General features: G+C 30.5%; 1 protein-coding gene across 2 annotated transcripts; it reads right to left on the minus strand.

Moving 5' to 3' along the window:
• Positions 1-580: 580 nt before the first annotated feature.
• On the minus strand, positions 581-4,370 carry LOC107898736 (MADS-box protein CMB1-like). Of its 2 annotated transcripts, NM_001416221.1 has the most exons (9): positions 4,164-4,370; positions 3,905-4,089; positions 2,775-2,853; positions 2,438-2,499; positions 2,264-2,363; positions 2,042-2,083; positions 1,926-1,967; positions 1,292-1,413; positions 581-971 (listed from the first exon to the last, which is right to left on the minus strand). In NM_001416221.1, the coding sequence occupies exons 2-9, from the start codon at positions 4,087-4,089 to the stop codon at positions 884-886; spliced, it is 720 nt and encodes a 239-aa protein (NP_001403150.1). In that variant the 5' UTR covers positions 4,164-4,370; the 3' UTR covers positions 581-883. The 2 variants fall into 2 exon arrangements, with proteins under 2 accessions (NP_001403150.1, NP_001313786.2); NM_001326857.2 differs by having other exon boundaries at positions 3,905-4,370.
• Positions 4,371-13,853: the final 9,483 nt, after the last annotated feature.

Here is a 13,853-nt window from a genome sequence, read left to right on the forward strand (position 1 = left end):
ATGTACGCTAGAATGAGGTATCCCATCAGTCATATCTGTTTTTAATAGTAAAAATAGATGTAATTATTAATAAAAAAAGATCAATTTACTCTTTAATTTAACATACAATGACTAATTTATCAATTTTTTGAATAAATGAAGTAAGATATAATTTGACTCAAAATACAGGGACCTCTATGATAGATTTTATTTTACGCATGGTATTGTTGCTGTCTGGTATAGCTGGTCCTGTCTGATTTAGGCATTGTGCAACTAGGTTTTTATTGCTGCCTAAATTGGACTTTATTGATAAAAGAATAAATGAATTGGCCTTTAAAAATGAAATTAAAATTTAATATGAAAAAATTACCCACTTTTCCATGCTGCATTGAATTTCATCGCAAACTTTAACTTCACATTTTCTTTACATCTACTTTCTGTTGAAAAGACAAATACCTGAATCACCTTTTTTAGGTCGACAAACAAATATCGAATTATTACAAGATTGGATTTTTAAACACATGAAAAATCTATACATACATTCTCCTTGCTCATCATATTAAAAGCTCCTGCAAATAAGGCCCAAGTCCGGAATATGGTATTGGGGGCCAAATGTCAAGACTTAAATTAAATAATTCATAACTACAATGGACTAAAACTGTAATTTTACCCTTCAGCTAAGGGAGTGAAATACTAACATATGAAAGGTTGGTAGCATATACATTATGAAAACTTAGGTTTCATGATAATAAAAATCCAAGAAATTATTACAAATGGAGCTTTACCCCAAGCATCGACCACCCTTTTTAATAATTAAATACAGCCAATTTCTGCTATTTGTTTCATCACTATAGAGAAGAGATTATACATGTATTTATTTGATTATTAAAATGTTTTAAAACTATTAAAGCATCCAATCAGGGATGAATCCACTTGGTGCTGAAGTTGTAGTAGCAATGTTTTCATGTGTCAGATCAGCTGGAACATTGTAACTGCAATAAACACACACAAAAAAAAAAGTTGAAAGGGCTAAATAGAAATCTTTTTGTTTATTAGGGGACTAGAAGATAATTTTCCCATTTGAGTGAGGCTAAGGCCCTAAAATGGGAAATTTATCTTTTAATCTTTTTTTTAAAATTTATGAAATTACAAGTTAATACAATGGTAAAACTACACTTATTATTCAATTTTGACTCCCTTAAAACAATTTTCTAACTTTGCTCTTAGATAAAAATCGAATATATATGGGCACATGTTTATGTCTATGTCTTGAATTGGAATAATGGAAAAATTAGGGTTTAGGTTAAGTTACCTAATCTGCATAGAAGTGGTGCATTGTAAAGGCTCAAGAAATCGAGGATGCTGGAGGTTGCATGGAACACTTTGCTCCCCAGTTTCCCATGTTGATCTTAGTGTTGAAGCATTTTCATCCAACTGGGAACATGAATTCCATTTAAGATCAAATGATAATAAGTGAAAAAGACTGTATCCGTATCCAATCCCAACATGGTACGAAGATATGATCCTTTAAATATATAAATATTTTAATATATATATATTATATCAAACACACATGATTAAGTGTGCAAGTAACCTTGTATTTACTTTTCTTAAAATATTTGTTATAATAAACGTGAATAATGATATTAGAATGATCGCAATGTAATAAGAAAAGAAAAATAAGAACACATAGATTTTACGTGAAAATTTCTTATCAGGAAAATAACGGACAAAAGAGTAGAAATTCACTATGTTTGAAAACACGCGATACAAATGGAATTCGAGTTGTACGGATTCAACTTGTACAACATTCGGGTCACACAACTCTAACAATATTTGTGCTTCGTATTTATATAAAATGCATGGATAAATTTGAGCATGTGTTGGGCGCATATCTGTATTGGAAACTTGCATCAGAACATTTAAAAATGAGCAGGTTTTTTTACCTTCCTTCTCAGGTTTCTGTTGGTTTCCAGTAGCATTTCTTCCTGTATACAAAGAATACAAGCATGATGATATCTAGAAAACACAAAGTTAATAATACATATACATATACATGTACCTTTCTTTCAAGTTTAGAAAGCTGCTCAACCATATGCTCCATCTGCATTCATTCAAAAAAAGCATAAATTTCAGCATAAGATAAGTATTTTTTTCTCAGCAAAATGTTATTAATAAAATACCACTCAAAGATGAATAATTGTATGGGATTAATCTATAAAAAATGATGTAAAATTAAAATAATCATATTCACCATAGAGAACCCTAATTGAGAGAAAAATACCTTTAATGACCTGATTTTCTTCAAAGAGAAGTCCAACTGACGCTCAAGCTGCTCAAGTTCCTCAGAGCCCAAGTCTCCTAAATCTTCCCCCAGAAAATGTCTACAATATATATATATGTTATATACACACACATATAGATACTATATATATAACTTTGTTTTGCTTTGTGTTACCTTTGTGAATGTTGAAGGACCTCAACTTTTGCTTTGAGCTTCAAATATTCCTGGTAGTTTCTCTGTTTGATGACATGCACCAGTTTTAGATTTTGTCAAACTTATATTCATATAACATGATATCCCAGAGTGGTTTAAAAATACGAAAAATTTATCATTTAACCCTTTTAAAATTTATGAAATTACAAATTAATATAATAGTGAAATGAGTGGTTGAAACTCAAAAGAATTTATGATATATCTCTACTCCTAAAGCAATTTTTGGCTTCACCCATGCCTACTGCTTTGACTAAAGTTATATATATATATATATAGTGAATCACAGGCATGAAATAACCTGTGTCTCAATTTCTGTTTGACCAGGTTCCAATGCTCCATAGGTGCACCTGTTGTACCTCTCTAGTATATCAGCAATGCTGCACGCATAGAAAGAAATTAGTACTTTAATATACTAATTTTATTGTTATTATAAAAATTAAATAAGGAACCATTTGTACATCGACATGGAAAAAAGTAACTATGTTCAGTCACAAATTTTCATGGGTGCTTCTCTAATGGTCACCATTTATTAAATTTTAAAATTATGCTTAATTTTTATTATTAAAATTTAACTAGTCTTATGGTACACAAATAATAAAAAAATAATATGAAAATAAAATAATGTAAAAGTTTTAATTACAAAATTGAATGAGTAGAAGTAAGAGAGTGTTTATTTTATTTTATTTTTTAAACATTAAATTATTTATTTAACAATAACTCAATCACTTTTCTCTTATAAGTTTATTTCACTTAAAATTATACTTATAATTTAAATTATTGTTAAATTATTAAACAAAATGTAATTATTTCTACTTAATATTAGTTTCCTAAATCTTTCCAAAAGTGTCTCATTAAACATCAATTGAAAAATCAATTTATTGATTTAATCCCTCATTGCTTGCAAATAATGTGAATATTAGATTCATTAAATGTACATTCTTGGAAACTTATCTTTTATTTAATTTATAAAGGGTATTATGATAAAAAAAATTATTTTATATATAAGTTGTCCTATCCATGGATGAATGAAACAATGGAGAAAAGGGGCCCTAAATAAAAGCACAAATTTGCAGTAAGCTTTTATAGAGAAAGCTGCATATTGATTTATATGAAGACATATAGAAGACAATGTATTAATATGTCATGTACTGTGAATTAATCCATGCATTTTTAAGATAAATTATATGTATGCATGTCAATTCATCATTAGGTTTAAAAAATTGTATTTAATCCAAAATCATTAAAAATAGTGCATAAGTTATAAATTAAAAAAAAAAACCATCTATTTTAGGGTTCTTAGAAACTTGGTAAAATAAAATCGAAACACAAAGATCTTGAAATTTTGTGGGGGTTTTAAAAGATCTCTTGAAAAGAATCCAGAAGAAAAGCACAGATTCAGATTTTGTAAGGGAAAAAAAAAAGAGTTACCTGTTAGAACTGGAAAATTCATAGAGTTTACCACGATTAGAGAAAATGATAAGAGCAACCTCAGCATCACAAAGGATGGAAAGTTCATAAGCTTTTTTGAGTAAACCATTTCTTCGTTTTGCAAATGTGACTTGTCGATTTATCTTGTTTTCGATCCTCTTCAACTCCACTTTTCCTCTGCCCATCTGTTTATATATTTTGTCAAAAATAACTAAAAGAAATAAAAGCTTTTATGAAGGAAGGAAGGAAGAAAAACAACCTATGTTATTTTGAGAAACTAGGTTGTTGGTTTTTGTGTTTTGTTTTGTTGTTCTTAGGGTAAGAACTAAGGTGTATTGCTTTTTTTTTTTCTGCTTATGAGTCTGTAAATTCTAGGTGTTAGGTTTTCATTGTTCCTTCAAATAGAAAAGATGAAAAGGAAGTGGGACAAGACAACTACATATGGTTTTTTTTTTCTTTTCTTTTTTAATAATGTATGTGGTTGATAACTCCATATACTCTCTCTATATTTTTTATATCGAATATTATTTTTTAAATATAAAAATAAATAAATTGTAATCAATAAATTGAGATTCATTGTACATAATCAGATTTAAAGACCTACGTATATAAGTAAATCTCAAACTTAAATATATAAAACCCAAGACTTCCGTCTTTACCAATTGAATCAGTACCGTATTGTATTTTCAAAAGAAAAATCTAAAGTGTAGATATTAGAGATAATGTTATTAAAAAAAGATAATCACGAATATAAAATCAACATGAATAATATCTTAATTATAAAAAAGTAGATTTAAGGAATTTCTTAAATTTTTGACTAAATGACGTCAAACATCAATCTTAATCTTTAATAACATTCCTGACTTTAAGTGTGTTTCTACGTGTCGAAACAACTGTGGAAGCTAAGAACACTGGTTGTGTTTGGACAATTATATTCCCACCTCTATAGGCATACTTTTTGTTTCCAGCTTGAAGGGATAGGGGTTAGAAATGTAAATTTGGGTGAAGAATCAAAGACTTTGGTTCTGAAAATGTTGCGACATGGGGAAGGGATCATCAAATCATGTCATTGGCGTAAATATATAAACTCAAAAGCACAAAAGCAAAGGTAACCGAATGATGTTTGGTATAATGGAATGTTTTTTTATATCATTTTCGTCTAAATTTTAACTTTTTAATTTGAAATTTATATCTGTTCGATAATGGCGGTAAAACGATCGCAAAGCAATAAAAAAATAAATATAAGAACACAGATTTTACGTGAAAATTATTTGGAAAAAATATCACTGGCAAAAGAAAAGAAATTCGTTAATGTTGAAAAATGAATGATACAATAAGAATTTCGACTACATCTATTTAAGAGTTAAAAAACTTTGTTCTAATCAAAATAAAATAGTAGAAGTATAGTTCTATACGGACTTGGGTTACACAATTTCTATCGGTTCTATTGTTGAAGTATAAGTTTGTTTATTTCTAAAAAAAAATGTAAAAGTTTGATTAAGATTATAAAGGTGTCTAAAAAAAGGTCTAATTTGATTCTTATCCCTTTAATTTATCAATATTAAAAAGTTAATCCCTCTAGTTTACTTTATTAGAATGTGAAAACGTGATGATTTTTTATAATTTTTGCATATAAATTCTGATATATATTGTTTAAAAATTTTCATTTACATAATTAATATGTCATTTCTAGTCTATGTATATAATTTCTCAATTTCATAGATTGCTTAAGGGGAATTATAAAATTATAAAATTTTGAGAGGTTAAAGTTTAAAAAAATCATATTAAAAGGGCTTAAATTAAATTATTAAAACTTTTGGTGGGTTAAAAATACAATTTTTTTTCTATTTAACCAATGGCTAAAAAGTTTAAAATAGAATGTTTTAATCTTTTGAATGGGCTAAAAAACAATTTTTCTATTAATAGAAATTAATCAAATTTATAATTTATATTTGACCCACAAAAACAAAAACAAATTCTCTAGCTTCACTTGGAATAATATTTTTAAAGATTGACATATGAATCATCGAGATTTAAGGTGAGTTTGGATGGGCGGTGCTTTTACCTACGGTTAGTGTAAAAACAGCGGTAACGGTGAGATTAGATACTGTAGCGATACTGTAGCGTGAGACAAAAAGTAAGCTAAACGCACCGCACCCAATCGCCCATCTAAACTCACCCTTTAACATATAACCAAAATTTCTCCACCTTTGCATTAAATTTAGATCAGCAAGATTCATGAGAGTAGCCTTTGCTTTAGGGTACAAAGATGACAATGCGAGTCACAACATGTGTTTGGTCAATTACCCAAGAAAAAAATAAAAATCAAAATTACTTTCAAGTCAAATCACATTTAATTTGATATTCAGAGTTAGGTTTATGTATATTATTTTATATAATTTTTAAATCCTTAAATTAAAACTTAATCCAAGGGTTTATATATTTAATATATTAAAAATATGTAAATTTATATAAGATACCTTATTGGGGAAAAACCTTAAAAATAATTACTATTTAGATTACTGTTTGCAAGTAAAAAAGCAACGTTCTTTTACTGGAAAAACAAAAAGCATCAGTCACGATCAACATGCAGGCATACAGCAAGATAGGGGCACGTGTCGATCTATCATTGTTCAAATCTAGTATAACAAATATATACTCCAAGCAAGCTTTAGTATAACACCAACCAAGGACTTTCCTTTGAGTTTCGACATCGCTTAAGCTAATTTTTACCTCCAAATTCCCTCAGCCTTATAATTGGAGCAAACGCGCAAAATTACTTATCACAAGTTTCTTGAGAAACTATAATGTTTTCTTGTTTTTTTTTTTTACCTATATTTATTTTTATTTAAAAAAAGCTTGTAGTTATTTCTAATGGCCAAACAATTTTTATTTCGGATAAAATTAGATTAATATAACATTTGATACTTATACTTAGTTTTGATGTTCAATTTGGTACTTAAGTTTTTTTTGTCTTCATTTGATACCCGAGTTTGGCTTCAGTGTTTAGTTTGGTACCTGAAGTTTTTTTTTTCAAAATGATACTTGACTTTTTCTTTTATCTCATATAAGTACCCAAGTTTGACTTTAATATTCAATTTGGCACCTATAAAATATTTTTTTTTGTCTCAATTAAGTAAATATGTTCTTTTACTAGAACATACATGTTAAATATTTATTGGACCACATGGCCATGATGTTGTTGAATCTAAGTATCAAATTGAACATTAAAGTCAATTTTTTACTAAATTGAATATTAGAACAAAATATAAATGCCAAAATGATATATTAATCTAAAAAATTTATAAACACACAAATTTCTAGATAGAAGGTTGAAATCTTGTTTTAAAGGATAAAAATAAAAAACCAGTGTTAGCACTAGGACATGTCGATTTCACAACCATTAACCTGGATTTGAGGTTTTTTTCATTACAGGACTAGGAATCTAGGACGACAAAGCTCTTTTCATTTTCCTTTGCTCAACAAAACTCCACTTAATTTTAAAAAGTTATTAAATTGGTCAATAAATTATTCAGAAGTTTTTATTTAAATTATTGTATTGTTAAAATTATTATCGTATGGTCTTCTCTATTCGCATCGCCTGCACCAATTAAAAGTTCTCTTTCCCTTTCTCTTATACAGTTCTTTTTTTTTTTGCATGAAACAACTTTGAGCATTGTAAATTTATGAATCAAAATCTAAACGGCTTTCTTCTCTGATCTTTGGCACCGACCGTTAGATTAACTTGGATCTAAGATATGTTTTACGACACGTCGATGGCTATTTATCCACTATACCTGTTAGAATTAAGTGACCCAAATCCTTATTTAAATTAAATACTGTGGTAAAATAAAATAAAAGTAAAATCCCTATAGAATTATACTTTTTTTATTTTATTTTAGAATAAGGTTTTTTAAACCTTATTAAACTCCATCTATTTGATATTATTAGAATAAGGAGTTTCACTCCTATTAGCATAAGGTTTACAAGCCTATAAATAGGCATAGTCTATTCCTCTTGTAATTAATTCGAATTCAACACAGTGAATTTTCTTCTCCTTTGCCCGTGGTTTTTTCCCGAAAGGGTTTTCACATAAAATCTATGTGTTCTTTATTTTTCTATTTCTTTTTCTTTGCGATATATTGTCATTACCGGCATTATATTTTTTTCAAATTGGTATCCGAGCTTCCGAGTTGTTCATCTCAAATCACGGTAATGACGTCTTTGAAGTACGAAATTCCGCCGTTGGATCGCAACACCAGATTTGCATTGTGGCAGATAAAGATGCAGGCAATTCTTGCACAGATGGACTTTGAAGAAGCCCTGCTAGGGGTAGATAAGATGCATTCAACATTGACGGAGGAAGAGAAGAAGCGAAAGGATCGAAAGGCGTTAACACAGTTACATCTGCATTTGTCTAACAAAATTTTGCAGGATGTGATGAAGGAGAAGACCGCCGCTAGATTATGAAAGAGGTTGGAACAAATATGTATGTCGAAAAATCTAACTAGCAAGCTGCATATGAAGCAGCGTATTTATGCTTATTGTTTGGAGGAAGGTGAATCTGTGTACGAACACTTAACAGTGTTTAAAGAAATTCTCTCAAACTTGGAGGTCATAGAGGTTCAGTATGATAAGGAAGATCTAGGGTTGATTCTACTTTGTTCATTGCCCCCGTCTTATTCAAACCTTTAGAGATACGATTTTATATAGTCGCAAGTATATAGTCGCGAGTCTTTCACAGTTGATGAGGTTTATGATTTTTTAATTTCGTATGATAAGATGAAGTATCTTGTGGTTAAAACCGACTCTCAGGGAGAGGGTCTTATTGTTCGTGGAAGACAAGATCGAAATGTTGATGATAATCGTGGAAGGACATATGAACGGAATTCTCGCAGTAAATCTAAGGGTAGATCGAAGTTTTTAAACAGAGGTAAAACTTGTAACTTCTGCAAGAAGAAAGGGCACATTAAATCTGAATGCTATAAGCTACAGAATAAGATAAAAAGGAGGCTGTGAATCAAAATGAAAAACAACTAGAAAATTCCAGTAAAGCTGATGTTGTAGAAGACTACAGCGATGATGAACTTCTAGTCGCTTCTGTCAATAATTCTAAAGCGAGCGAGAAGTGGATCCTTGATTCGGGTTGCACCTTCCACATGAGTCCCAATCGGGATTAGTTTACAACTAACGAAACGGAGTCTGAATGTATTGTTTTGATTGGAAATAATGCTTCATGTAGGATTGAAGGTGTTGGAACAATTAGAGTTACGATGTTTGATGGAGTCGTTAGAACACTTAGTGACGTACGACATGTTCCAGAATTAAAGAGAAATTTAATTTTGTTGAGTACTCTTGATTCAAAAGGGTATAAATACACAGCTGAAAGTAGGATTTTGAAGATTTCCAAAGGTTTCCTCATTGTGATAAAAGGACAGAGAAAGACTACCAAGTTATATGTTTTGCAGGGTTCTACTGTTACTGGTAATGCAGTTGTCTTATCCTCTTCCTTGTCAGATGATGATATTACTAAACTTTGGCATATGCGCTTAGGGCATATGAGTGAGAATGGTATGGCAGAATTGAGCAAAAGAGGACTTCTTGATGGGCAAGGAATTTGCAAACTGAAGTTCTGTGAGCACTGCCTTTTTGGGAAGCAAAAGAGAGTTCGATTCACCAGAGGAATCCATAACACCAAGGGAACGTTACAGTATATTCATTCTGATCTGTGGGGGCCATCCAGAGTGCCTTCGAGAGATGGCGCTAATTATATGTTAACTTTTATTGATGATTTTTCCAGAAAAGTGTGGGCGTTTTTCCTGAAGCAGAAAAGCGATGTGTTTTCCGCATTTAAGTCTTGGAAAATCATGATTGAAAAACAGATGGGAAAGCAAATAAAATACCTCCGCACAAACAATGGCTTAGAGTTCTGTTCTGATGAATTTAATAAACTGTGCAAGTCAGAAGGGATCGTGAGACACTTGATAGTTCGTCATACTCCACAGCAAAACGGCGTTGCAGAACGAATGAACAGAACGATCATGGAAAAGGTTCGATGCATGTTGTCAAATGCCAAATTATCAAAGTCATCTTGGGCCGAAGCAGCCTCTACTGCATGTTTTTTGATCAACCGATCTCCATCCATTGCCATTGAGAAAAAGACTCCACAAGAGGTATGGTCTGGTAATCCTACGTATGCTAATGTTGATAATGGAAAATTGGAACCGAGATATATTAAATGTGTTTTTCTTGGTTATAAAGTTAGTGTAAAAGGGTATAAGTTATGGTGTCCTGAAAATAGAAAAGTTGTGATTAGCAGAGATGTTGTTTTTGATGAAACTACTATACTACCTAACTTGTCTCTTAAAGACTATTCCAATAAAGAAAATCAAAAGCAAGTGGAGCATCAGATTAATCTAGAATCTACAACAGAGTCAACTACTAAAGCCAGTAAAAATATTCAAAATAGAGTTGCTTCTTCACCAAAATACTCGATTGCTAAAAATAGAACTAGAAGAGAAATTAAACCTCTAAAAAAGTATGTCGAGGCTGATCTAGTTGATTATACTTTAAATGTGGCTGAAGATATATATGCAAACCAATAGCCATCTAATTATTCTGAGGCGATTAGTTGTGAAGGCTCAGAAAAGTGGATGTTTGCTGTGCAAGAGGAGATGGAATCACTACACAAAAATAAAACATGGGATCTTGTGAAACTTCCTAAAGGTAAAAAGGTTGTTCGTAGTAAATGGGTGTTTAAGAAGAAAGAAGGGACTCCAAGATTTGAAGAACCCAGATATAAAGCAAGGCTTGTTGCAAAGGGTTACAGTCAAATTCCAGGAGTGGACTTCACAGATGTGTTCTCTCCAGTTGTGAAGCATAGTTCAATTCGAGTTTTGCTTGGTATTGTGGCCATGCATGATTTAGAGCTTGAGCAGTTAGATGTTAAAACTGTATTTTTGCATGGAGAACTTGAGGAGGATATTTACATGCAACAACCAGAGGGTTTTACAGTCTCAGATAAAGAGGAATATGTTTGCTTGCTGAAAAAATCCCTTTACGGTTTGAAACAACCACCAAGACAATTGTATAAGAGGTTTGATTCCTTTATGACTTCTCATGATTTTAAAAGAAGTAGCTTTAATAGTTGTGTTTACTTTAAGAAAAGCAGTGATGGTTCTTTTGTGTATCTATTCCTTTATGTTGATGACATGTTGATAGCAGCGAAATATAAATGGGAGATAAGAAAGGTCAAAGCCTAACTAAATGAAGAATTTGATATGAAAGACTTGGGACCAGCAAAGAAGATACTTGGTATGGAGATTCTTAGAGATAGAAAAGAAAGTAAATTGTACCTAAATCAGAAGGGGTACATTGAGAAAGTTCTTTATAGATTCAATATGCAGAATGCTAAGCCTGTTAGTACTCATTTAGCAGCCCATTTTAGACTTTTATCGGCTTTGTCTCCACAATCAGATGATGAGATTGAGTACATGTCACATGTTCCATACTCTAGTACAGTAGGATCTCTCATGTATGCCATGGTTTGTTAACGTCCAGATTTATCATATGCAGTTAGTGCAGTTATCAGATACATGGCGAATCCCGGTAAAGAACTTTGGAAAGCAGTTCAGTGGGTTTTAAGATACTTACGAGGTACTACCGATGTTTGCTTACAGTTTGGAAGAACTAGAGATGGAGTCATTGGGTATGTTGATGCTGATTTTGCTAGAGACCTCGATAGAAGAAGATCTCTCACAGGTTATGTCTTTACAATCGGAGGTTGTGCAATCAGTTGGAAAGCCACTTTGCAAACTACAGTCGATTTATCTACCACTGAAGCTGAGTACATGGCGATTACCAAGGCTTGTAAGGAAGCTATTTGGTTGAAGAGACTCTTTAGTGAACTCAATGAAGACCTTCAAATCAATACAGTATTTTGTGACAGTCAGAGTGCCATCTTCCTTACAAAAGATCAAATGTTTCATGAGAGAACAAAACACATTGATGTTCGGTATCATTTTGTTCGTGATATTATTGCTCGTGGTGATATTGTTGTGAGCAAAATTAGTACTCATGAAAATCCTGCAAATATGATGACTAAGTCACTTCTTATAACTAAGTTTAAGCACTGCTTAGACTTGGTTGGTGTTCATTGTTGAAAATAAACCCTTAAGGGGTTTTATGGAAGAGGTAGAGAAACTTGTTCGTTGAGAGTTCGCGATGAAGAACTTGTTCATTAAGAATTCGTGTCAAGGTGGAGATTGTTAGAATTAAGTGACCCAAATCCTTATTTAAATTAAATATTGTGGTAAAATAAAATAAAAGTAAAATCCCTATAGAATTATACTTGTTTTATTTTATTTTAGAATAAGGTTTTTAAACCTTATTAAACTCCATCTATTTGATATTATTAGAATAAGGAGTTTCACTCCTATTAGAATAAGGTTTACAAGCCTATAAAATGGAACAGTCTACTCCTCTTGTAATTAATTCGAATTCGACATAGTGAATTTTCTTCTCCTCTGCCCGTGGGTTTTTCCCGAAAGGGTTTCTACGTAAAATCTGTGTGTTTTTTTATTTTTCTTTTTCTTTTTCTTTGCGATATATTGTCATTACCGACATTATATTTTTTTCAATACCGATTATCGAATTATCACTTAGATCTCACTGTCTGAACTTTAAAAAATAAAAATAAAAACTTAACAACCTAGTGACTTAAATAAAAACTTTCAAATAGTTTAGTGACCATTTTGTAGCTTTTTGTAGTTGCGTGACCAAAACATAAACTTACTAATAGTTTAGTGACATTGAGTGTAGTTTAGCATGATATTTAAATGATACTTTAATAATATTAAAAAGGATTCATTTACTATTTGATACTTAAATTTGCTTTTAATATTTAATTTGGTACTTGAGTACTTACCTTCAATATTCAATTTGGCATTGATTTTTTTTTGTTCTGATTAAATACATATGTTCTTTTTACTAGATCACGTATGTAAAATATTTATTGATCCACATGATACCGTTTGGTCTGGATACCAAATTAGACTTTAAAGCTAAATTTGAGTATATATAGTATTAAAAATAATTTTATATGTATCAAAAAATGTTAACTATAATAATAAGATACATTATATTCTCAGTAAAAATAATTTTAAACCTTAAAAATGACAATATTAAAAAAACAACAACTACAAACTCGTGAAACATATATTTAAAAATAAAAATCGGTGTGTTCCTCATAGTCAATTGGTCGCATATTGAAACATAACTCATAAACCAAACCATTGAATTATTGTATTAAAATATCTTGTCAAGCCGTAAACTTTGACGATATTTGATATTTAATTTTTGTACTTAAAATTTAAAAATTAAATGTTTGTATTTTTTATTTAATAATTAAAATCGTTAGTACTTTTTTATTAAATAATATTTTGTGGCATATGAAATTAAGTTTTGGATTCAATATTGGTGTTAGTCTTAAAGGGCAATAATAAGTCCTTTCCTAGCATTGTCCTTTATGTTACCCACATGTTTCGAAAGGAAGGGGACAATAGTGGGAAGTGATTTAGAAAGTCAAAAAGAGAAGAAAAAGGAATTGGACAGGGAACAAAGGTGTTTGTGAGTTGGATGGTCTGTTGGATCTACTCGATTTATTTTATTCTTAAAAAAAATATATTAACTAAATTTAAATATAGTAAAACATGGTTAGGCCAAACTCGGGATTGCATTATTTCTAAAGTGAGTAGTGATCCTAAACCCATGATTTTAAAGCATATACATGTCTTGATTTCACGTATGAATATGAATTTTAATTTCGAATCGAGTAGTTATGTAAGTAAAACTTTAATTTAATTTAATTCTATATATTTAAAAATTAAAATCCATGCATGCAATTATATAAAAATAAACTTCACCTATTATATTACATATTAAATAAAAA

The sequence above is a fragment of the Gossypium hirsutum genome, chromosome D04 (genome assembly GCF_007990345.1).
Source record: "Gossypium hirsutum isolate 1008001.06 chromosome D04, Gossypium_hirsutum_v2.1, whole genome shotgun sequence".
NCBI lineage: Eukaryota > Viridiplantae > Streptophyta > Magnoliopsida > Malvales > Malvaceae > Gossypium > Gossypium hirsutum.

What these genes read in the sequence shown, in the direction of transcription:
- LOC107898736 (NM_001416221.1), bottom strand. Translation starts at nt 4,089, where the DNA reads ATGGGCAGAGGAAAAGTGGAGTTGAAGAGGATCGAAAACAAGATAAAT. An exon ending in GAATTTTCCAGTTCTAACAG is followed by an intron (nt 2,854 to 3,904) that starts GTAACTCTTTTT and finishes CTATGCGTGCAG; the next exon opens with CATTGCTGATATACTAGAGA. An exon ending in TTTCTAAACTTGAAAGAAAG is followed by an intron (nt 1,968 to 2,041) that starts GTACATGTATAT and finishes CTTTGTATACAG; the next exon opens with GAAGAAATGCTACTGGAAAC.